Source organism: Medicago sativa, chromosome 3 (assembly GCF_051527215.1).
Source record: "Medicago sativa cultivar Bolivia chromosome 3, Bolivia_mono, whole genome shotgun sequence".
NCBI classification, from domain to species: domain Eukaryota; kingdom Viridiplantae; phylum Streptophyta; class Magnoliopsida; order Fabales; family Fabaceae; genus Medicago; species Medicago sativa.
This window is the reverse complement of record NC_140751.1, coordinates 9,427,469-9,451,966: the sequence shown is the minus strand read 5'-3', so window position 1 is coordinate 9,451,966 and position 24,498 is coordinate 9,427,469. Positions and strand designations below refer to the sequence as shown.

Here is a 24,498-nt window from a genome sequence, read left to right as displayed (position 1 = left end):
CCCTAAAAACGAAGGATAAAAGTCCGATCTACTTCGTTTTCTCCATGTTTTCACAAAAATAACCTTGGATTCGTAAAGAGGGAAGGAAGACGGACGTTTTCATGTAAAATTTTCTTTCAGATCGTCGGAGAAGATGAATGTTCATCTTCCTCCGCCGTTCCTCCGCCGTCCTTCCCAGTTTCCGGCCAGGGTTAGGTTGCAGAGGTTTTAGAGAGAGAGAAGAGAGCTTTGCAATGTTAGAGAGAGAAAGAGGGAGTAGAAATGAGGAAAAAACCGGTTCATGACCTTATATAGGCCACTGAACCGGTTCGACCCATGGATTGACCCGTCCAGTTTCCTTATTTGTTTAGGGCCTGGGCTTTTGGCCTGCTTCTTTTTCGTTTTTGCATTTTTCTTGCTATTTCTAACACTGCTTTGTGATACTTGCACCCCTGCTTGCTCAATCTTTTCATAAAAAATCCTAAAATTTTTCTAATGTGTTCTCAATCTTTTTCTTAACATTTTGGTGACATTATTTTGTGCTAAAACTTGAGAAAAGCACTTGAAGCATTTTTTTCTTTTTCCTTATTTTTGTTAGAATTAGTAATTTTCTTGCACTTTTTAGTCCAAAAATCCTTTAAAAATTCCTAGAAAATTCATGAGTGTTTCTTGATAATTTTGTGACCTTTTAGTGTTAATTTTACATAATAAAATTGGTAAAAAATAATGTGGTGGTCCTCTTACTATTTTTGTGATATTTTGTGCTAAAAAATGAATGGAAACTTGCTTAATTTTAATCTGAATTGCTTGATGAATTTTGGTGACCTATGCCACTTGATTTGAGGGAGTTTTAGCCACTGTTTGTGTTTGATATTAATGCATGAGTATGAATCTTGATAGGTTACTTAGTTTACAAGTTAGTTGTGTAGTTAAATAATGCAAATATGCTTAAAGTTTGTTTTAAAATGCCAAGTAAATCATGTTGCCTTAATTCCCATTCCAAGATTTGGTTCTAAACCTTTAAAATGTATTGGAATGTGAGAATTATAAGTCATATGGTTCTTGCATTCTATGAACAAATTTTAGCCATGTTTGCACTCATTTTGCCTTTATTTTGGTTTGCTTTCCATCCTTCATGTTATAGTGTCTTTCTTGCTTTATTTCTTTTGATATTGCCTTATGCTACTAACCTTTTCATTTCATGTTTCATCATTTCATAAGCATCTCCATTTCATCCCATATTCATCTCTATTTCTTTCTTGCAATTTAATTTGTGCCAAAGTTAGAATGTAAACACTTAGGAGTTTTGTAATATTTTTACTTTCATTTTCTTGGCAAAGAGGCCATAGAATATATCTAGGGTATGATGTAAAGGACAATGGACTCTAATGATGTACACCGACACAAGCACCGACACACACACACACCTCACTATATAGTTAGAATATGCATGTTTAGATGTATGTTTAGGATTATATGTTTAGATGAATGTTTAGGCTTTATACTTAGAAAAAATCATTTTTCCAAAAAAATATGAACAAACTTCATTCAAACCATTTTCCAAATAAACCTTGGGATCCAACATCTCATTGTATTTTCTTTTTCGTTTTCTTAATCAAATTTCAATGAAAAATAATCATATTTGACTTCTTTTGCAAATCACTAATCCAACCTCACAATTTCATAAATCTCATGCCCTTGAGGCCTCTTTCCATTCTTCAAAATCCCATTTTCAAACTTAAAATCAACCAACAAAAACAAAAACAGTTTTTTGAGAGGGAACTACGGTGGATTTGATCCCTTAAACGGGTACGTAGGCAAGGAACAAAATTCCTTCAATTCAACTAAAATAAAAATCCAAAAACATTCTTCTCCCTCCAATTCTTCATTTAGTAAACCTTAGGTGTAAATATCACTTTCAAATAGCATTTAAAAATAAAGCGCACGCGTAGAAATTAAAGACGGTTCCTATAGGATACTATAGTCGTTATGGGTGCCTAACACCTTCCCGTAGCGAAAACAACTCCCGGACCTCGATTCTCAAGGGTTTTGCTTATTTTTTCCCTTCCCAAGAAAAAATAAGATATCACCGGTTGAAAAGGTTCAAACGTAATCAATGTTTGACACCCGAAAAACCAAGATAAAACACCTTTGGTGTTGGAATGGCCACCACTTGATTCATCACGTTGTGCGGAAGGTTAGTGGAAAGAAAATTGATATCCCAATCTTCTACATCTGTCAGAGCATCTTTAACTGCAAGGGTAATGTCAATTGTTTGTTGAGTAGACAGGTTCATGAGAGAATGGCCACTAGGCATCCATTTATCCAACCAAAAATTTATATGCATACCATCTCCTAATTTCCAAACGACATGGTTCTGGAACTTGTCCCAAATACCAGCTAAGGCCTTCCACAAAGGCGAGTCATAAGGTTGCATGCTGATAGAAACCCGAAGATCTTTATCTCTACCATACTTACTATAAAGAACATTGCACCAAAGATCATCTGGACTATTGATCATGTTCCCCACATTTTCATAAGAAAGGCTTCATTCATTTGATGAGGGCTCCTTGAAGTGGATAAAATAGTCACAAGAAAGGGGGGTTTGAATTGTGACCCTTTAAAAATTAACCTGCAACTTTAAAATTAATACTCAAGTGGTTTACTTGGAATAGTTAAGTTAACCTTTTGACTTCAGAACGTTCTGACGTTCTTGTGCAGATTATGCAGAAACTGGTTTAATCAAGTAACTGTGTTGTGTATGTATAGTGTAAACTGAATTTAAAAGAGTAAAAGGAAGAGAAAGAACACACAGAAATTTATAGTGGTTCCCCCAATGTGGGTTAGTCCACTCCTCACAGTCTTGTGAGAGTTTCCACTATGATGCTTGAGATAACCTCTCAAATCCTGCACTTTACAATCTTGTTCACCTGAACAATTACATCAACTGTATTTTCTAAGCCTCAGCAGGCTTGCACCTTCTTGCTAAGTTACCCACTTAGACTTTTGCACCTTTTGCTCAAACTAACACTTTAGTACCCCTAAAGCTAGATGAGACTTTCTTTTCTTCTGGCTAAGTTACCCACTTAGACTTTTGCACCTTCAGCTCAAACTAACACTTTAGTACCCCTAAAGCTAGTTGAGACTTTACAAGATGTTTGGAATTTGAATGTTTGGGAAAAAAACAGAAGAAGGAGAAGAAGAAGTTATCTTTAAAAGAGATAACAAAGAGAATTGATTTACACTACAAAGAAGGTAGAAAGAGCCTTCAGTGATGATCAATTCAGAGAAGAATGGAAGGAGAACTTATCTTTAAAAAGATAAGAAAGAATTGGTTTACACTACAAAGAAGGTAGAAAGGGCCTCAGTGATGACCAATTCGAATGCTAAAGCTTCAAACATATTTAAGATGTTTTCTTGTATGCTTTGCAATGGTGCAAGTTTTGCTGAGCCTTAGATCTGTATTTATAGAGTCTTTGGGCTCAAATAGCCGTTGTAAGGTGTCCAATGGTGTTATGCCACGTGTCCTGGGCCCCACAAGCTTTTATTTGAAAATCTGGGTGAACATTCTGACCATCAGAATGTTGTTGCGTTCCCAGGATGAACATCAGAATGTTGATGTGTTCTTCATCAGAATGTTGGATATTCATGATGTTCTTCATCTGGGTTCATCATTGATGAATGTTGGATGAATTTCTGGGCTTGCCCAGCACGTGATGTAACACCCCGTTTTCCCAACTTAAAAATTTCATATAAAATCAGAGTATTTAAATCATAAACGGAATGTCACATACTTCTTGAAAATCATAAAATAGATAATAATAATTATCCTTCAAGTTTAACATCATAAAATCTGAAACTACGCAGCGGAAAATTGTTCAACATGATAAAAGTCTTGGCACGCAGGCCTTATTAGAAAATCTCATAAATTTAAGTTCACTACTTATTCATAAAAAGTTCATAAAAGACACGTAAGGAATAGAAGTAAAAGCAATCCCCATCCCGTTACGTATCAGAGCACCTAGACACTTGAGCCAACCAACCTACAAGCCATCAGTACCTGCAGTTACCCATACGAAGGGCAACATTTCCAGCAGAAGGGGTGAGATTTCTCAAACAATAATATTTAAGCATATAAATCATAAACTACACTTAACAACGTGGACATCATATAATTCAATAATTATATCTAACATCTTAAACTTCATTAACTAGCATCATTAATCATCTTAATCATAGACATAAACATCATAGCATTATCAAACATAGCATTATCATAACAACTTCATAATCAAATTCATGGACAGCTTCATAATCAATCATCAACATCAATTTCATATTCAACTTATAAATTAATCTTAACAACTTGACATCTTAACCTCTTAACAACTCGACTCGACTATGCAACTTCAACTTCTTAAAATCATCTTAAATCATCTTGATATGCAAATGCATGTGGTACCAATCCAGGGCATAAGCCCTCTTCGCTATTGAGCATAAATAGGCTCCAGGGCATGAGCCCTCTTCACTTTTGAGCACAAGGCTCCAGGGCATAAGCCCTCTTCTTTAAATGAGTATGCATGGACTCAATAATGCACATCTTTAAATAATTCACAAATTACACTTAGTCAAATAATTCATAAATTATACTTTGTTAAATAACTCATCAATTAATAAATTATCAGCATCGTCAAATAAATTTACTCATCAATATACACCATCAAATGATTCATCATTGATCATCATTAAATTATTCATCATAACACTAATAAGTATTATTTTAACTCTAATAAAATATCTAGTAGTACCTACCTACACTCTCTCGTCTCTAGTTGTCTTTTTAATATCCCTTTTTAAGTATAGAACCCAAGGTTGAACTGTAATGAATATGACACTATTTGGATCACGTATACACATATAATAAAGCTAAGTTCAATTCCTAAATTGATCTTATATAAAATTAAACAAAATCCCTATCCAACAACTCTTAGTAGTTCAATCCTCTTTTACTTCTAAAAAACCTTCTGACTAATAAAATAACCATAAAACTAACTTATGTTCCCTAAAAATGAAGTCTGCATATTTCTTAATTACATTATTCGGTTATTTTAGCATCATGTACTGTAATCTTCTACCTAACTTTTGTACCAAAATTTTCAATGTATAATTTCATATTTTATAACAGTGTCATACTAGTTAAACATCTTACCCTTCAAAACTTATTCTATACCTCTAATTCTCAAATTCTCACAAACTAATCCTACAACATGTTAATTGCAATCTAATGATCTACATAATTAATATTAGTGAAAGATAGTCTCACCCTTACCTTATGTGCTCGTTACTTCCTAGCAAAACTCAAACAACCTCATCGACGACTTGCAAGAGAAAGAGTTCAAAGCTTTACATCACACGAAAAATGGAAAGAAGCAACTAGACTTGAAAACTATTTGATGAGTGACCGTTAAAGGAATATGTATGATTGAAATGAATGGCCCTGGATTTGTTTAAAGCCGTAAGGTAAATCAAGAGGTTGGTGTAGGATATATCAAGAGAGGGTCATATAATTAAGGAGAAAAGTGTTAGAGATTGAAATACGAGGCCATGGAAGAAAACGTGAGGTACATGCACCAACATAAATAGGATGAAGAGGCATTAGATACGCACTAAATAAGGAGTATTATATATGTGTTTAGAGACATAGGAAATTTGAGAGATAGTGGTGTGTGAACTATCTATACGTTGGTAATCAAAGTGGAAGCATACTTGTTTTCTCCAACTAGCTCTTCATATTTTATTGTTCCACTAATCCTACCCCAATAATATAACGTGGCAACACAATTCACAAATTAAGGAGATACACTTCATCACTAAAGTAAAACTACCCCACCATGAATTTAGTCACATTTCTTATTTCCACAATTTAAGGAACAAAGTGGCCTCTTGAGACAACAAAATCTGCACTCACGTTTTTCTTTTCTTTCTTTTTTCCTATTCTTCTATTTCTTTATTCTATTATAATATAGTCCACACACAATAGGGTTACTCACTTAACTGTAAAATAATAATAATAACAACGGTCACTTACCGGTTCACAACCAATTAGAAATATTACTACTCACTCAACTTAGTAAAATGTCTAATTATCTAACACCGAATTCTAATAATCCCAACCAAAAATACACACAGAGACAATTAGTCACATATGAGCACATTTAACACATCACAATTATTCAAATAAATTAACAAAAGACACTAAACTCGATAAAATAAATAATTAATGGTATTACACGTGATGTGAGATTTGTTTGAGTTTTATCCTCCAAAAAGTAGCTTCTCCATATGCATCAAAAGTTGCTGGAAAAGTAGGATAAAGCTTGATTCAAATCTGCCTAGGGTATTGTGCAGGAAAGAGAGGATAGTGGGTCTGCAACTTCAGGCCCATGCTTCCAGGAAATTAGCTCGATTCAGTTCAGAGAATATGTTATCTCTGATGCAAGATCTCATTTTGCTACCTTTTTCTTCTTTCCACCAACTACATTGTTCATGGATGGAAGCATGTGCAGAAGTGAACATTCTGACCATCAGAATGTTTCATTTGCTCTTACTTTAGGATGATTTGTAAGACTACTTTTGATGTAATCAATCCTAATAGTAGAGACACGACTGAAGTGCAATGAATGCAACATCTAGGATAATATTCTCATTGGAATAATCCTAGTACTTTAATGTTCATAGTCTTAGATGAACATTAAAAACCTTTTTGACATAGTTTCTTGTCCATGTCTTCATTGTTGATAGATCCATGCAGATGTACTTTTCTGGACCTTTTATTTATGTCAAGTGTGCTTGCATGTTCTTCACGTTCTTGATGAATGTGGGTTTGCTTATGAACAACCTTCTGAACTTCCATCAGAACATTCTGATCAACTCATTGATCAACATTCTGAACTAACTTTCTGAACTTCAGAATTAGTTCATGAATTCAAATGTACTTTGATTTCTTGTATCTTGGTGTGATTTAAACTTTGTTTGTGTCTTGGTTAATCACTCAAGAACTCACAAATACCAAGAACTATCAAAGTTCATTAATCCTTTAATCACCATAGATGCCTTTAATGATTACTTGATCCAAAGTCAAAATCATTGTATGCATAAGATATGTTAATGTCACATCTGTTCTTGCATGTTCTTGGTGTGGACATTGATTTATGGTTTTGCTCTAATGAACCTTCTGAGCAACCTTCTGAACAGCCTTCTGAACTCCTTCTGGGTTCAAACATATGAACTTCAGAATGTTTCTTCTGGGCTCCTTCCTTTTTGACAGTTGTACTTTGTGCCGAACATTCTGATGTTCTTCAACACTTTGAACCTTCTGAAGGTTGTTTATTTATTTCCTTCAAGAACTACTTGAAGCATATAAATGAGAGATCATTTGTTTTGACAAACAAGATGATTCTTTCTTTGAAGTCCAAAAGAATATTTCTTTGCATCTAGTTCATCATTGCATGTAATTGATGACTTTAAATATTCTTGTTTATCCATGAAGCAATCCTTTAATATTTCTGGATATATTCAGGGTTAATGTTCATGATTGTTATGAACTCCATCCACATGAACATTCTGATCTCTGTTCATATGAACATTCTGAACTCTGAACTTCTTATCTTCAGAAGCTTTGGAAGTGTGATACTTTGAGGAGGTTCTGAGAATCTTCCTAGCTTGTATGCATATTTCCTTTTATCTTCTTTGCCCATGGTGGATCTTCAAATCATATAACATAAAACTCAATGTGATTTTTGTCACATAACTTCAAGCACATTCTTGTGCAGCTTGTGATGTAATTCTTCCAGCATGATTCTAGTTCTTCCATCATGATTCTTGAGCTATGAATCTTCATGGAGATATGATCTTGTTGTTTCAACTGATGATATACTCATTCTTTCAATGTTGAGTAGATATGACGCACTTATCAATGTGGGTGGCTTCTAGCTTATCCACTTATGTGATTCCTGTTCTTTTAACAAAAACTCAAGTGCAACCATCAGTAGATCACCATTCATAAAACTTATCATTTATTCCACGAGGTTTGTTATCATTAAAACATTCATCAAAAAGATTTTTGCTTCAACACTCCTCATACCTAGACCTCCATCCATCTTAGGCAAGCAACAAACTTCCCAACTGATTAAATGAGGCTTATGAGTCTGGTCATTACCACCCCACAAGAAACATCTTTGAATTTTCTCCATCTCATCACACAAAGTTTTGGGAAGCTTGGCATACTGCATGTGATAGTAGGGAATGGAACTAAGAACAGATTTACAGAGGGTAAGTCTTCCAGCCAAGCTAAGACGTTGATGTTTCCATCCACTCAGTCTGTTTTGAATTTTCCCAATGATATGATTAAATTTTCCTCTAGTGGTTCTAGCTGGGGAAATATTGGCCCCCAAATATTTTCCAATATTGGCAACTGGAGTGTAACTGTGTGTCGCAAAATATCATCCCTAAGTTGCTGATCAACATTCTTGGAAAAAAATATCTGAGTTTTTTGATTGTTAATTTTTTTCCCTAAAGCATCACAAAAAAAGGTCCAAACAATGCCTAATACAATGAGCTTGCTCAATGGAGGCCTCTGTAAAAAGAAAAAGATCATCAACAAAAAGTAGATGAGATATTTGAGGTCCCGTTCTACCTGCACGCATAGGCTTCCAATAATTAGCCTCTACCTGATCGAAAATAATGTGAGAGAGACGCTCCATACAAATGACGAATAGGTAAGGGGAAAGAGGGCCCGCTTGCCGAATTCCTCTTGTAGGAGCAAAAACTTCAGTTTTATCACCATTCCAAAGAATTTTATAAGAGGGCGAATTGATGCAATGATGGATAACGCTAACAATCTTAGAAGGAAACTTACAATCATCCATACATTTCTCAATAAAATTCCAATTAAGACGATCATATGCTTTTTCAAGATCAAACTTAATGGACATAAACATTTTGTTACCTCTCATTTTAGACATAGAGTGCACCATTTCCTGAGCTACAATAATATTATGATGAATTGTGCGACCAGGAATAAAACTAGATTGATAAGGAGAGATAATACCATTTAACAGAGGTTTGATTTTGTTGACAATCACTTTAGTAATAATTTTATAAATAACATTACATAACGCAATGGGGCGAAATTGTGAATTAAACTCAGGTTTATCAATTTTAGGAATTAAAACAAGTAGTGTATTATTAATAGAGGAAATAAGAGAAGGATTATACCACACCTGATTCACATACTGATAAACTGAGTCAGCAACGATATCCCAACTTTGTTGGAAAAATAAAGCAGAGTAACCTTCCTCACCCGGGGCCTTGTGAGGACCCATCTCAAAAAGCGCTCTTTTACACTCTACAAAATGAACTGGAGCACTCAATTTGTTGTGCTCAGCCTCCAGCGTTTGAGGATAAGTTGTCCACGAAATGACTGGGTCACGAGTAGGGGTCTCTTCATGATATAAATTGAGGTAGAAATTCTTCACCATGTTCCTAAGGTCTTCCTGATCCTCAATCCAATCCCCCATTTCACTCCTTAAAGAGATAATTCTATTGCGCCGTCTTCTAATAATGGTTTTGGAATGATAGTATTTTGTATTCCGATCTCCATCAGTTATCCAATCCCCTCTAGATTTTTGATACCACAGACACTCTTCTTGATACAACGTAGTAGCTAACTGATTTTGGAGCTCATTTTCTAAAGTCTCCAAAAAATTGTTGTAGCCGTAGTTGGGGCTATTCTGAATTCCATTCAGTCTAGCCAAAAGTTCTCTTTTTCTTTTGAAAATATTACCAAAAACTTCCTTATTCCACTCTTTGAGGTTGTTGGTTAGATTGTTGAGGAGATAGACCAAATCTCTACTCCGAACCCAATTATCCTTAAGAAAATGGTGGAAATTCTCATGAGTAGTCCAAGTAGCTTCAATTCTAAAAGGTCGATTCCTTCCAACATTTGGCTCTCCCTCGGTGAGAAGAATAATTGGATGGTGGTCAGATTGCACACAAGGAAGAACTTTAGCAAACCCCTCATGGTATCTTAGTCTCCAAGATACATTACACAAGACACGATCCAACTTTTTGAAGACTCTATCCCTTCCATTCCATTGAGGCCCTCTCCAAGTAAACTTTGTTCCCTAGGTAATGACCTCCATTAAACTGCATTCGTTAATCCAATTGTTGAATTGCAAACACTTCCTAATGTCAGCTTGCACTCCCCCTTTTTTCACATCGGGACTAGAAATCTCATTGAAGTCACCCATAACCAGTCAAGGGTCACTAATAGTTGATGCGATATGCCGGATTTGATTCCATGTTTCTCTTCTCTCATGTTCTCTCGGGCTAGCATAAACTACGGTAAGAAACCAATGGTCCATGTCCTTTTCATTGACATCAAATTAATTTGGGGATACATGACATCATGTATCAAGTCTCTCAATAATTTACTGACATTGTGAAACTCATGGTTCACAATCAGGTTTAACAAGCCAACGATTTGGAGGCAAAACTAGCCAATTATGGTAACAAATTTGTTACTAATACCCCACAAGGAGTACCAAGGAACCAAATGTTGGTGATTTCCAAAATAATGGAATCACTTTAAAACCAAAAGTTGTAACTTTTCATGGTCAAGTTATTGAAGCAGACCCCCAACACAAGTTCCAACACCAAAGTCTGCAGACATTGTTAATCAAAGTCAGCAAATCATTGCGAAATATCTCTCTTCCCCTCCCTCACTTTCTCTCCCCTCAATTAAAACCTCTCCTCTTCCCTCCCATTCTTTGATCTCCTTCGTTGAACCATACAGACCCTTAAAAAAGTCAATAGATGAACAAAGTGTTGGTACTAAAGTTACTCATTCTTCAAAAATAACCATCAAATATATATTTTTTGGTGGTGGCCGGGGTTCGAATTCTAGACCTTGCATATTTTATGCATTGTCCTTACCAACTGAGCTAAGCTCGCGAGGACAACCATAAAATATTTTAATATATCACTAATAGATAGGGTTTTTCCATCATGGGAAAAGTAAAGAGCCGTCTCACCATAAATTAAATACAACCTAATAATTTAAATGAAATGATAATAAACCATTTTTTATCAAACTTTACTTATTTCTCTAATTCAAACCCCGAATTATTAAAATAGTCTCATTCTAATGATTAACAATAAAAAAATATTTTTTGTGTTAACCTTAAGGTTTCTAAGGGAAGGGATATGATAATCCGAAGTTTGATAGGAAGATAAGTAAAACCGATCAATTATTCATCCTAAAAATCAAATTCAAATTCTCATCTACAATTCGTCTTTTTAGTTAAACTCATTAACCATTTAAAATTAATCATATGTTACGTAGCCATCACGTCAACTAACTAAACTCACATGATGAGCCTTCAATTTTGACAAAAAACGACATCACAATTTTCTCATCTTACTCTCACAATTATTGTAACAAAACAACACCGCCACCAAACTCCAAAAACAAAAGACAACGTTGTCTCTGTCTCTCTAAACACATTGAAAAAATAGAACATAAGGGAATCATCATCATTCATTTTCCAAAGCTTATGATCAATGAAAAAATGAATGAAATGAATTCATCACCATGTTTCACTGATTCATCTTCATTTTCAGTTCCAAATACTTTTATTGGTCTTCTTCTTCTCAACTCCAAAATCAAATCTTCTTCATCATGCAATAACAACACGCTTCTCTTTACTCCTTCTGAGCTTCTTAGAGAATTTGCTACAAGAGAATTCAATGCTTTTCTTTGGCTTTTTCTTCTTGTTATCACTACCCTTTTGGTTAAAAGACTCTTTAATATCTTCACTTTGTTGTATAAAGCTAGAACTATTCCTGGACTTCCCTCTTCATCCTTTTTTGGACACTATAAAGTCCTCTCCAAAGAAAATTTCACTGGTAATCATCTTTTATTCTCTTTTTTTGTTTAGTCACCAGTTATAAGTTTCTTAATTTATGAAACATAGATAGATACCAGAGACGACACTGACACTTTGACAGACACTTTGGATTGACTTGTTTGAATTTATCTAGTGAAATAAGTTTTGTGACACTGTTTTGGACATCTTATTAAAACAACTTATGACATTTCTCGTAATCTTTTTTCAACTTATTTTGATAAGCTCTCTATGATAGCTTATTAAAAGCAATAATTTAATTTTATCTTTTTTTATGGAAATAGTTTATGTAAGTTTATTCATAACTCATAAGTGCTTGATCATGATAAATGCTTGTGTTAGAAGCTGCAAATAAGGTGTTTATCCAAACATGGTCTTAATGTAATCACGTAAATTTAATATGAAGTGTTGGTGCCACATAATTTTGATCTGTTTGATTGGTATTTTTCATATATATGGAGTGTAGGGCTTTGTGTTTTGTGTTGTGTTGGTTTGTGATCTTTTTGGTCGTTGATATTGACTTATAGTTGTTATTCTTTTGTGAATTTGTTGTTGATATTGAATCAATCTTTAGCTCATAGAGGATATTAATGTAGATTGTAGCATCATATTAATCAGTAGTTGAATAACTCACCTTTTTAGTTATAAATTGTCCATTCATTTACCATTTATTCACTTGGTTTTGGAAACTGAGTAACATTCATTCCTTAAATGTCGGGAAAACTAATTGGAAACCCGGCCTTTTGATTTCCAGATGTGTTGTCAGAATCCCATGAGAAATATGGACCAATTGTTAAGTTGTGGTTAGGTCCTACTAAGCTTCTGGTGTCAGTTAAGGATCCAATGCTAATTCAAGAGATGCTTGTAAAGGCCAAGGATAAGTTACCTTTTACCGGAAAAGCATTTCATCTAGCCTTTGGCCAATCAAGCCTTTTTGCCCCTTCCTATGAAAAGGTACTTAACTGCCAAAAGAAATTATCATATAATCTTTATGCTGTCCTTACCTTGTAATTTGTTGTGCTTATGATAGCCTTGAGTTGTTGACTCGTTCATTGTTTCGAGCAACGCCGGAGGGAAATTTATCTATGTCTGCAAATGTACTTGAAAATACTTTATTTCTTTTCCAATGTACTTGGAATTATTAATCGGTACTCAATGGCCCCTAAACCAAGCCATTTGGCTAATTACCAGTTGAACTGAAGAAGAGCGTGGGACGAAAAGAGTAAATATCCAAATCGGTCCCTGGAATTGCAGCTCCTACATTATTCAGTTAATGTCAAATTCATCCCCCACATTATCAACATAATATCATTATGTTCCATACAAGTAACAAAAGATGGATGAACCTGAGTAATATTTTGCAATTTCATGATCATTTTGAAATATTGATATTGTGGAGGACTAAATTGATACACTCTTGTGATGAATATGACATGTTATTATGCTAATAAAAGTATATTCAGTTATTTTTATGTAAGTATTATTTTTCTGATCTAATTACTCTTTGTTCGTATATTTTCATTATGTATCTCAAGTATCTGTAGCAATTTCACATTCATTCTTCTTTGTCTAACATGTTTTCATTCTAACTATAGCTGCTTGGAATTTCATTTAATTTGTCTTCAGGTCCAAAAGAGAAGAGAATTATTGGCCACAGAATTGAACGAAAGATTGATGAAGACAGCTGATCAGAATCCTCTGAAGGTTGCAGACTTTATCATAGATCAAATAGAAAACATCAGAGTCAAAGGAAGTATTAGTTGCGGGTTGGTTTCTCAGCATATGGCTTTCACATTAATGGGAGCCACATTCCTCGGAGACAGCTTCTTGGCATGGCCGAAGGCTGCAATATACGAGGAATTACTTATGACGGTTGCTAAAGATACCTGCTTTTGGGCTTCCTATAATGTTACTCCGATTTGGAAACGAGGATTTTGGAGATATCAACACTTATGTACAAAGTTAAGATGCTTAACTCAAGATATCCTTCAACATCGCAGAAAAAGCTGCAAAATTCTCTGCCATATCGATCAAAATGTTTGTAGTGAGAGTTCCATCCTGGAAATGAAGTCAGCTAATGGTACGGAGTGCTGTTCTAATGGTGGATTCCAAAATTGCCATTTCTTTCGCGACCTTAATGATCAAAAAAATTCTAAGGAAGAACCTTGTGGTAACATCATGCGTGTGATGCTTCATGGATGTCAAACTACAGCTGCTTTAATTGCCAATGTATTGACTAATCTTGTCATGCATCTGGAAATACAGGATAAGGTTGCAATTTGTTTATTCTATCTTTACTTTTCCAGTTCTTAATTAAAATTCGTTCCGGATCATTTTGTTTTTGTTTATTTTACAGACGCAAGGGTATATCTAACTGTGATGAATATTTTAATATTACATTTTATATTTTTAATATAGATTTAATATAGTTCGAGGTGTTTACAAGGCTTTGTTATTACTTATTTTCGTATGCTTTGCAGGTTTATTCAGAGATTAGCATGGTTGGGAGAAACCCATCAAAATATGAACATGAAGATGTTTATAGGATGCCTTTGCTATTGGCTACAATTTATGAATCTGCACGCCTTCTCCCAAGTGGTCCCATGCTGCAGAGGTGTTCGACGAAACATGGTGAGTTATTGCTTATTCTTCACTGAAGATATTGCTTATTGTGTATTATATACAATGATGTTATTTAAGTAATCTATTCCTTCTTGTGTAGAATAACTTAAGTGATTTGTAAATTATGTGGATTTTAATTAAGAAAAGTGATTCGCATATTGTGTATTATATTCAATCATGTTCCGGAACAATCATGTTTTAATAAGTGTTATTCATGTTTATCTGTTCTACACGAAGGTTATGGACTTATGGTTATATTTACGCCCTCGAATTGGCACATTTTCACTACTTGTTCATTAATGTTCATCCTTATATCAGACTTGAGATTTGCAACTGGTGTAACCGTACCTGCTGGAGCTGTACTGGTTGTTCCTGTTCAATTGGTACAGAAAGATGGCTTCAATTGGGGGAATGATGCAAGTGCTTTTAATCCATACCGATTTCTGTCAAACATTACAAAAGAATCAGGTACGAGCCCCCCCGATAATTAGCTGGCAGGTTTTGTACCTTATGCGCAACCTCAAGATTTTCAATTTAATATTGTTTTAGTCCTTCAGTGCTGTAGATCATGTCTGCTACCCTGTCATTAATGCAATAACTGGAACCATTTGTTGAAGCAATTATGGTGAACCTGAGAGAAATTGTAGGATTGACAACATAGCAATGTTGTTTGTGGCTTCCGATTACACATTTAAGTTGTTGCATTCACCATAGAATTTTTATCATCTAGTTTGATGAGATATTGTTTAAAAAATATAACTAGTGAAGAGTTTGAACGGATTTTTCCGGGAAGTCATGGTGCCGGGACTAGAAATTGGTTCAAGATCTTAGATAACAGTGAGGAGAGATAATGAATGAAAATGGGAGAAAACTGAAGACATGCAGAGAGAACCTTCATGGTGAATCTCAAAAATGTTATTAGAAAAGGGAGAAATGTGCAAAACAAAATGATTTATGGCTACTACATAACTGAAAATTCTGTTGTAAGTTGTAACATACTACAACATACTAAAAGACCAGATCAGACCACAACAGAACAAACTACAACTACATCAAAATAAATGCTACAAATAAGTTTAAGACTTAAAATCAAACACATCAGAATAATAGAATAGTGTACTACAGTCTCTAACATACACTAGTAGCGTGTGCAAAATGTATGTGTTGCGGATTCGATGAGAAAACTCACACCAATAACAACTTGATGTGTGGAGCAAGGGATAATAAAGCAACCAATAATCAAAGTGAATAGAACAGTTATAATCACAAGCCAAAAGTAGAAAACAACACAGCAAGAGAAAAGAAGAAGAGAGAACACAAAGAATCTGTTTACCCAGTTCGGTCCAAATTGACCTAGTCTGGGGGAGAGAGCAGCCCTCCGTTCCACTATATGATGAGTAACGTTACAAAAGAGATGGATTACAAGAATAAGTCTCCCGCCTAATTCTACCTAAATCCCAGCCTCTTCCCGTAACCAAGAGACTCAATCCTAATAGTGTTTCCCAAGGTGAATCAACCCTCAAAACCTAGTGTTTGTTCCAAAGAGACAAACTCTATACAAACCCTAATTTTGTTGTTGCCTTTCTAAACCCTTGTTTCAGCCCCCTCTATCTCAAGGTTTACACTGATACAATGCCTATATTTATAGTAAAAGTAACTCCCATAAAATTGTACCAAATCTGGCCCAAAAATACGTTTCTGAAAAAAAAATCTGCACGCAAAATCGGGCCCCGATTTTTACCATTCGGGCGCCGATTTTTCCAGTACCAAACTGCTCCCAAAGACAGCCAAAATCGGGCCCCGATTTTTGCCATTCGGGCCCCGATTTGTACTTTCAGCAAACATCAATTTTTGGCCTCCAAACTCCAATTTTGAGTCACTTTCACAACAGTATGTGTAACAATAAGTCCCACATCGACAATATCAGACACAGCAGTGGGGAAAGTGGGATATATAAAGAAAGGGTATGACATTGAATTACATACTTACCTGGATGGGGTCAATGGGTGATCAGGAAGGCCCATGGCCTAGGAAGGTGACCTCCATTGCACTTAGGAGGGGTGCCTTCCTAAGGTCTACCCAAGTGGTGGAGCCTACATCATAATTTGTTGCTGTGGGGGCCTGCGTTCGCGCGGCCCTCTTCAATCTTAGTTTAAATTTTGTGTGGCTGGGGCCATTTGCTAGTTCAGATATAAGCCCAGCGTCCAAATTAACAAGTTTTATTTTTTCTCCCAATAAATTGGAGTTCATCATTTGCTCATCAACATTCACCAAAACCCAGCAAATCAGGAAAAACTCTCTTTTACCCCTTTTCCTTCCCCTGTCATCTCTACCTCATTCAAACCCAACCCGACCGTCCCACCCAGCCCCGTCAATAACCCGTCTAATAAGGGGTGGAGCGGGCCAACTAAAGAAATAGGGCTGAAAATCTCACCCCGCCCGGTTTTATGGCGGACCGGCGGATGGGCGGGTTGGACCCTACGGGGCCAACCCATTTTGCAATGGCATTCAGTATCTCCATCGATGCTGTTTGTCCCGGAAAAAAAATCCGGTGACATCTGGTGGTGGTCAGGTCTCTGTTTAACTTGCTTTATCATGCAACTCAGTATATTCACTGTAAAGTCTATGTTTATGTATAAGTTTATTTTTAGGTACATAACTTAAGGACACCCCGCTTATGTTAAAGTCATGTTAGGCTCTGTTTGAGAGGATTTTATAACTCATCCCTCCCCATTTTCTTTTACCCTTATTTTGGTTGTGGTATGTTGAAAAAGTAAAAGAAGATTGTGTGTGATTTGGGATTAGAATTTACTCTTGTGTCAAATATTGAATTTAACCTTTAGAGTCCGAAAATTTCTGATATTGACAGTTGTTGCTCATCCATCACTAATCTTTCAATAATGGTATTTCTTACAGGCTCTGAAGAACAACTTGACTATGGAATCAGCTCTTTTGTACTAAATGATCTTAGTAAAAATGCAGCATTCCTTCCTTTCGGATCCGGTACACGTGCTTGCGTTGGGCAGAAATTTGTTATCCAAGTTGTTGCTACATTGTTGGCATCATTACTCAAGAAATATCAGGTTCATCCTATGAACTGTTATTGTTGTTCTTGCTACTTCTGTTACGAGTGAAGGACAAGAAAACATTCTGAATCATGAAATTGCAGAACTGTAAAAATGTTGAATTTGTCATATAAGGGAAGGAAAACAAAAAATGAAGAGAATAGAAAGCCATGGAATGGATAATGTAATGTTATGTAATAAAAACCTAAAAACTGTAATAAAATGTTAGTCTATGTGAACGAAATGGTGACACTTTAAGCATGATGTGAAACAGTGGCTTGTGACTTTTAAAAGTTTATGTCCTATATCTATAGCAAAGTGAATAAATATGAATAAATCAATAAACTAAATTTAAAGTTTGAAGAATGAAATAAGTAACTGGTATTTTCTTCAATTTGCTATTCCATAATTCAGTGGATGTTGTAACATTATTTAGGATATAGTGGTCAGTACTGATGTTAGATTTATATACAGATAAGGCTCAACACAGGCTCAGATGGTGACTCGGAACTAATCTCGAAAAATCATCTTGTCCACCATAATCCGGATTCACAAATAACTTTTGTGAGAAGGGACCAGTGAAAGAAACAGAAAGACAAGTATACTATGTATAGATAAAGTTGGTATTGTAATTCAAGTCAATGATGCAGGAAAAAATCTGTGAACCCTTTATAGTTTTCTTCACACATCTTTTTCCTTTTTTTCCAAGATGAAAGGGGAAGCTTTACTCAATATCAATGGCTCATTGTGGTCATGTGGTACGATACAACTTGTGTTTAGTAACACAAGTTTTTTTCCTTCCTATTTTTAATCACTGCCCTAGTGTTGGCTTCAAGCCATGGTACATGTTTTTGTAAGTTTTTTAAGCACACAGGGTATATATATTGCTTCAAGGAGCCATAGGTTTTCATTCCCCTTCTCTGGATGAGGAACTCTTTCTCTTTTTTTTTTTTTTTTTGTTATCATCTTTTTTACTTCGGTAAGAAGTTTGTTCTTGTATCATCTTGATATTTGCAGAATAAAATGTACTTGATATTTTCTGTGTCTTCTTAGCTATCAAAATATAATAATGGGGTGACCAAAATTGATTTTGTTTAAATTGGATTTGTAAACCGTTGAACGTAAAATGATTTATGTTCAAATGTATTAATATATTAATAAGGTGAACAATAAATTTGAGACATAAACAGTTTGAAGCAAAATTTCAAAACTCAACTTTTAAAGCTGAATTTATTCTAGATGCAAAAATAGCTACTAAAACAAAGTCCAATATGTCAAAATCAGGTTATGTATCTATAATTAATATTGTTTATGCAAATATAATAAGATTAAGAAAATAATAATATTGGTTCATGTCTATCATGCTACATCACTTCTTGGTTGCTTCGTTGATTCTTGGCACATATAATAAGATTAAGAAAATAATATATCAAAGACCAAGACTCTTGGTTACTCTCACAAGTCACACTGCTGTATTTATTAATTAAGTTATTAAGTTATAACTACCTTACACACCCACTTGTTCTGCAGGCTCTATTAAAAAAAACTAACAGATAAACATAATTAAAAATAGTTGTCTTTGTCCTCACAAAATAGAAAAATAATTTCTCGTAGACTAAACGCAACTATTCATTAGTCGAAGTCCAGCACAGAAAAGCCTAAGCACCAAAACAAGGTACTTGAACTTGTTTGGATTGCCAAAATTGCTTGCAAGAGTTAACCTGATTGATGAAAACATTGAAATGAAATGACAGATGCTATAGTGTCATTTGTTGTGGAGGAACTCTGCAATTTTGTAAAAGAAGAAGGAAGTTCACTGACGTTGATTGAGAGATACTTCAAAGACATCAAAGATGAACTTGAGATCATCCAATTCTCACTCAAGGATGCAGACACAAAGGCTGCTGATGAAAGAGGGGGAGCAAATGAAGGAGTCAAAACTTGGGTAAGGCAGCTGAGGGAAGCATCTTTTCGCATAGAAGATGTGATTGATGAGTATGAGTATAGCAAGTATGTGGCACAAAGGGTCGACCATTCGGGATTCATAGCTTCACTCCAAGCGATTCCTGCCTCGATCAAAACCTTGACTACACAGTACCAGATTTCTTCAGAGATGAAAGACATCAAGTTATCACTTGCTGGAATCAAAGAAAGAAGTGCACGGTTTGAGTTTCAGTCTGGAAGTGGATCAGAAAGCTACAGAGGGACTAAAGCTCCTAGAATTGGTGACCCTCGAATGGCTCCTTATTTCATTGAAGAGACTCAAGTTGTTGGGTTTGAGTCCCCAACAAATGAATTGGTTCATCTTTTGGTGGGTGGAGAGAATGAACGCACGTTGGTTTCTGTGGTAGGCATGGGAGGACTCGGAAAAACAACTCTTGCTGAGCATGTTTTTGATAACCCGTTGGTGAAAAGCCACTTTGATTGCCGCTCTTTCATAACAGTTTCTCAATCCTATACTATGACGGAGTTGCTGATAGATATCATAAAAACATTTTGCGCGAACAACAATGAGACTCTTCCAAAGGGTCTGCGGAAGATGGATGACAGAACATTGATTACTCAAGTAAGAAAATACCTCGAGTCAAAAAGGTACTTGGTTTTATTTGATGATGTTTGGGAAGAAAATTTTTCTGATGAGATTGAACATGCCTTAATTAGTAATAACCAAGGAAGTAGAATCATCGTGACCACTAGAAAAATGAATGTAGCAGAATATTTTAAGAAATCTTTTCCTGTTCATATTCACGAGCTACAACCTTTATCTTCAGAAAAAGCATGGGAGTTGTTCTGCAATAAGGCATTTAGATCTGAGCCTGGTAAACAGTGTCCAACAGTCCTTGCCGACATGTCCAATGAAATTGTTCAAAAATGTAGAGGGCTACCACTGGCTATTGTGGCCATTGGTGGTCTTTTGTCAACAAAAGCTAAAACCTTGTTTGAGTGGAGAAAGGTATGTCAAAATCTGAGAATGGAGTTGGAGCGCAATGTGCATTTGACTGGTATAATAAGGATTTTAAGTCTTAGTTATGATGATTTGCCTTACCATCTGAAATCCTGCATGTTATACTTTGGCATGTATCCAGAGGACTACATCATTAAACGAAAAAGACTTACTAGGCAATGGATGGCTGAAGGGTTTGTTAAGAATGAGCACACAAGACCATTCGAGGAAGTTGCTGAAGAGTACTTGATAGAATTGGTACAGAGAAGTTTGGTTCAGGTTTCCAAACTTGGCTTTGATGGGAAAGTTAAAAGATGTCAAGTCCATGATTTGTTGCGTGAAGTGGTCATTAAAAAAATGAAAGATTTAAGTTTTTGTCATTCAGTGCATGAAGGTGATGAACAAGTCACGGTTGGAATAACTAGGCGCTTCTCTATAGTAGCCATCTCCAACAATGTGTTGAGAAGCACTGGTAATTCAGGAATTCGCGCTATATTAGTTTTCGACAAAGGTGAATTGCCTAAACATTTCATGGATGGATTATCTGCCAAGTTCAAGCTTTTGAGAGTTCTTGACTTTGAGAATTCAGTTTTGAATTATATTCCTGATAACTTGGGGAGTCTTTTCCACCTAAGGTACTTGAACCTGAGTCGTACAAAAGTCACAGTTATTCCAAGTTCTATTGGTAACCTAATCAATTTAGAAACCTTGGATCTAAGGCATACCAAAGTTGATGAGTTGCCAAGGGAGATAAACATGCTCACAAAGCTAAGGCTTCTTCCAGTTTATTATAGAAAACATGAAGGACATTATTCAATTTTGAACTTTACAACAGGTGTGAAAATGCGAGAGGGTATTGGATGTTTGAAGTCATTACAGAAGCTTTACTTTTTGGAAGCAAATCATGGTGGAGTAGACCTTATCCAAGAGCTCAAAATGCTGACACAATTAAGGAAGTTAGGCATACGTTGTATGCGCCAAGAATATGGAAATGCATTATCTGCTGCAATACAAGAGATGAAACACCTTGAATCTCTAAACATTACTGCTATCGTTAAGGAGGAAATCCTTGACTTGGATTTCATATCAGCTCCTCCCGATCTTATTGTGCTCAACTTGAAAGGAAGACTAACGAAGTTGCCTGATTGGATTCCAAATCTCAAGTATCTTGTGAAGTTAAGACTTGGCTTATCCAACATAGCCACTGATCCACTAAACTCTTTGAAGAATTTACCTAGTTTGTTGAGGCTGAATTTGTGGGATGATGCATTTTCTGGTGAAAGTTTACACTTTCAAGTTGAAGGGTTTCCAAAACTAAGGGAACTTGATCTCACAAGATTGAATAAGCTAAATTCTATCACGATAGAAAATGGAGCTTTACTTTGTCTTGATCATATCAGATTTAACAATAACCCCGAGTTGAAGGTGGTTCCACAAGACCTTCAACACTTGAAAAACCTTCAATTCCTTGGATTTGCTGATATGCCAAATGAATTGGTTGAAAGCATTGATCCAGAAAAAGATGGACAATGCCATTGGATTATCAAGCATATTCCCCTTGTACTAATCCGTCAGAAAGTAGGATCAGGATTTTATGACTATGACTTGCACCGCATTCCTACTACATCCAATGTCTGAATCATCAAGGTACTCACTCTTTCCTCATACCATGAAATGTATATTTTTTTCAAATCAATCAAGTTTCTCTCTCATTTATTATCAAGGTACTCACTCTTTCCTCATACCATGAAATGTATATTTTTTTCAAATCAATCAAGTTTCTCTCTCATTTATTAATGCTTCAAACTTCAAACTTCCCTTTACATTCCCTTTATCAATCAAGTTTCTCTCTCATTTATTAATGCTTCAAACTTCAAACTTCCCTTTACATTCCCTTTACATGAATGTTTGTCTTAGAAATCATGGTTGGGCCTAACACAACCCCACAAAACCGGCTTGTGAGGTGAGGATTGCCCCCACTTATAAACACATTGTCAGGCCATCACCTATCCGATGTGGGACTCGTAACAGTTTGCATCTTGATTTAAGTAAAACTACGCTTAAATGCATGCACAACAAGAAAAATAATCTTACGACATTTTATTATAAATTAAACAAATTATAATGTTTAAGTTGGTTATGTATACATGCAACACCCCTCTACATATATTGAATGAAAGTGGCTATATTCTCATCATGCATGTTTATGAATGTCTAGGTGAACAGATTCAAATTCTTCATGTTGCTGCTCAAGAGAAGATGTACTGTGTCTCTTCATTCCTTCTATGTTGTGCTTGAATTGCCCAATAAATTGTTTCCTTGAATTGAACTCATCAACTATATATGATCAAGGAATGTGTACTCTATTAATTGACATTTGGTTTTGGTTTGTTTTTCTGTTTTCTTCATTTGTAATGTTGTTTATTATTGGTTGTCGTGTGAATGCTTTACTACAAAAAATAATGGATATTTCAATTTGCTATGAATATAAATGAAGTTTCGTTTCTATTATTTACCGGATGTGCTACATTGATGAGATCTATGAGTTCATACCCTCTTCATTTATGAAAATATAGAGGATCCCAACCCGAAATGTACATATTATAGATAATCGCTGTATTTTGCTTCCCCTCCTTCAAGAAGCGTTATCTCTAACTGGATTTGAGAGATCAAGTATATTTACCGAGAAGTCAATTGTTAGAGATCAAATATATTTACTATGAATTCAATTGTTGGGTTGGTCATCTTTCTAATCTTGGTCATGGTGGAGATCTTAATTTGATAGAGTTCTCATCTCTCCATCCTTCTTTATTTTTATTGCTTTCTGATGATTGTAGAGGGATCTCATCATTCTCTTATCTCATTCCCTAGTTTTTCGTTGTTAATATGAAATGTGTAAAAAGATATGATTTGCATTAATTGGAATCTGAGAGTACAATTACTGTGTGTGTATACACACACACACAACCCTGTTGTACTACTAAAATGAATTTTACTACACTTAATTGAACTACACTAAGATAACTTGTACTACAAGTTATCATGTTGAACATGGTCCTGATATAGATCTTCTGGTGTCTTTGCAAAGGTGATATCAGGTCTTGTGGTGTTTAGATATAACAATCTTCCTTCTGTATGTTGGAACATCTGGATATGGAGTACTACTATCATGGTGTAATTTGATGTTGGGATCAAATGGTGTGGAAACAGGTTTAAAATTGAGGAGACCAAAATCATTTATTAAATCCAGACAATAATCTCTCTGACACAACGAGATGCCAGAAGTTGAATGAGCAATTTCAAGACCTAGAAAGTGTTTGAGTTTGTCTAGATCCTTGATCCTGAAGTATAAAGAGCATTTTGATAGCATGAAATTCTTGTAAAGAATTGCAAGCTAATATGACATCATCTACATATAACAACAATAAGGTAAATGACGAAGTATTCTTGATAAACAGAGAATGATCAGAAGTAGCCTACTTATAATTTCACTATAAAACACTCAATTTGGTTTCACATGAAAGAGGAGTGGAAAACACCAACACACGCTTCTCTTTTTGTCCTCCATCATTTTCTTGGTTGTTTCTTTAATCTATAAAACACTCAATTTGGTCAATATAGTCCTTCCATGTGAACAAGTTTTTAAAATGATTCATAAAATTGTAAAATATTAATCAAGATCGACTATATATATCTGAATATGTTATAAAGTGTAGGTATTTGACATTGTTCATTAATTTCACATGCAGATTTTCTTTTTCTTCAAAAGATAATCAAAATAGTTCTTCATTTTTAGCAGAAAAATACTTTTTTTAATAAATTTTTTAAAAACTTTTTATTTTCATAAAATACTTTTTTTTTAATTTTTTTTAAAAGTTCCAATACAATACTTACTACTTTTGTTCCTTAACCAGTGCCCCGG

At 35.1% G+C, this 24,498-nt stretch overlaps 2 protein-coding genes, 1 long non-coding RNA gene and 1 other non-coding gene across 4 annotated transcripts; 3 read left to right on the top strand and 1 right to left on the bottom strand.

The window, feature by feature from the left end:
- Positions 1 to 3,725: 3,725 nt before the first annotated feature.
- Positions 3,726 to 5,632, bottom strand: LOC146935521 (uncharacterized). The gene is made up of 2 exons (XR_015030266.1): positions 5,309 to 5,632; positions 3,726 to 4,039 (listed from the first exon to the last, which is right to left on the bottom strand). It is a non-coding gene; the product is annotated as an uncharacterized LOC146935521 (long non-coding RNA).
- Positions 5,633 to 11,587: 5,955 nt separating this feature from the next.
- Positions 11,588 to 18,675, top strand: LOC146935519 (uncharacterized). The gene is made up of 7 exons (XM_085750696.1): positions 11,588 to 11,946; positions 12,700 to 12,899; positions 13,572 to 14,216; positions 14,426 to 14,576; positions 14,886 to 15,035; positions 17,484 to 17,650; positions 18,107 to 18,675. Exons 1-7 carry the CDS (start codon positions 11,595 to 11,597, stop codon positions 18,212 to 18,214), a joined length of 1,773 nt encoding a protein of 590 aa, XP_085606822.1. The 5' UTR covers positions 11,588 to 11,594; the 3' UTR covers positions 18,215 to 18,675.
- On the top strand, positions 16,549 to 16,709 carry LOC146935520 (U1 spliceosomal RNA). Its single transcript, XR_015033586.1, has one exon. It is a non-coding gene; the product is annotated as a U1 spliceosomal RNA (small nuclear RNA).
- Positions 18,676 to 19,292: 617 nt separating the features above from the next.
- On the top strand, positions 19,293 to 23,087 carry LOC146935518 (disease resistance protein RPM1-like). Its single transcript, XM_085750695.1, has 2 exons — positions 19,293 to 22,223; positions 22,795 to 23,087. The coding sequence occupies exon 1, from the start codon at positions 19,380 to 19,382 to the stop codon at positions 22,212 to 22,214; it is 2,835 nt and encodes a 944-aa protein (XP_085606821.1). The 5' UTR covers positions 19,293 to 19,379; the 3' UTR covers positions 22,215 to 22,223; positions 22,795 to 23,087.
- The last annotated feature ends 1,411 nt before the right edge of the window (positions 23,088 to 24,498 follow it).

What these genes read in the sequence shown, in the direction of transcription:
- LOC146935519 (XM_085750696.1), top strand. Translation starts at nt 11,595, where the DNA reads ATGATCAATGAAAAAATGAATGAAATGAATTCATCACCATGTTTCACT. An exon ending in ATCTGGAAATACAGGATAAG is followed by an intron (nt 14,217 to 14,425) that starts GTTGCAATTTGT and finishes TATGCTTTGCAG; the next exon opens with GTTTATTCAGAGATTAGCAT. An exon ending in GAGGTGTTCGACGAAACATG is followed by an intron (nt 14,577 to 14,885) that starts GTGAGTTATTGC and finishes TCCTTATATCAG; the next exon opens with ACTTGAGATTTGCAACTGGT.
- LOC146935518 (XM_085750695.1), top strand. Translation starts at nt 19,380, where the DNA reads ATGACAGATGCTATAGTGTCATTTGTTGTGGAGGAACTCTGCAATTTT.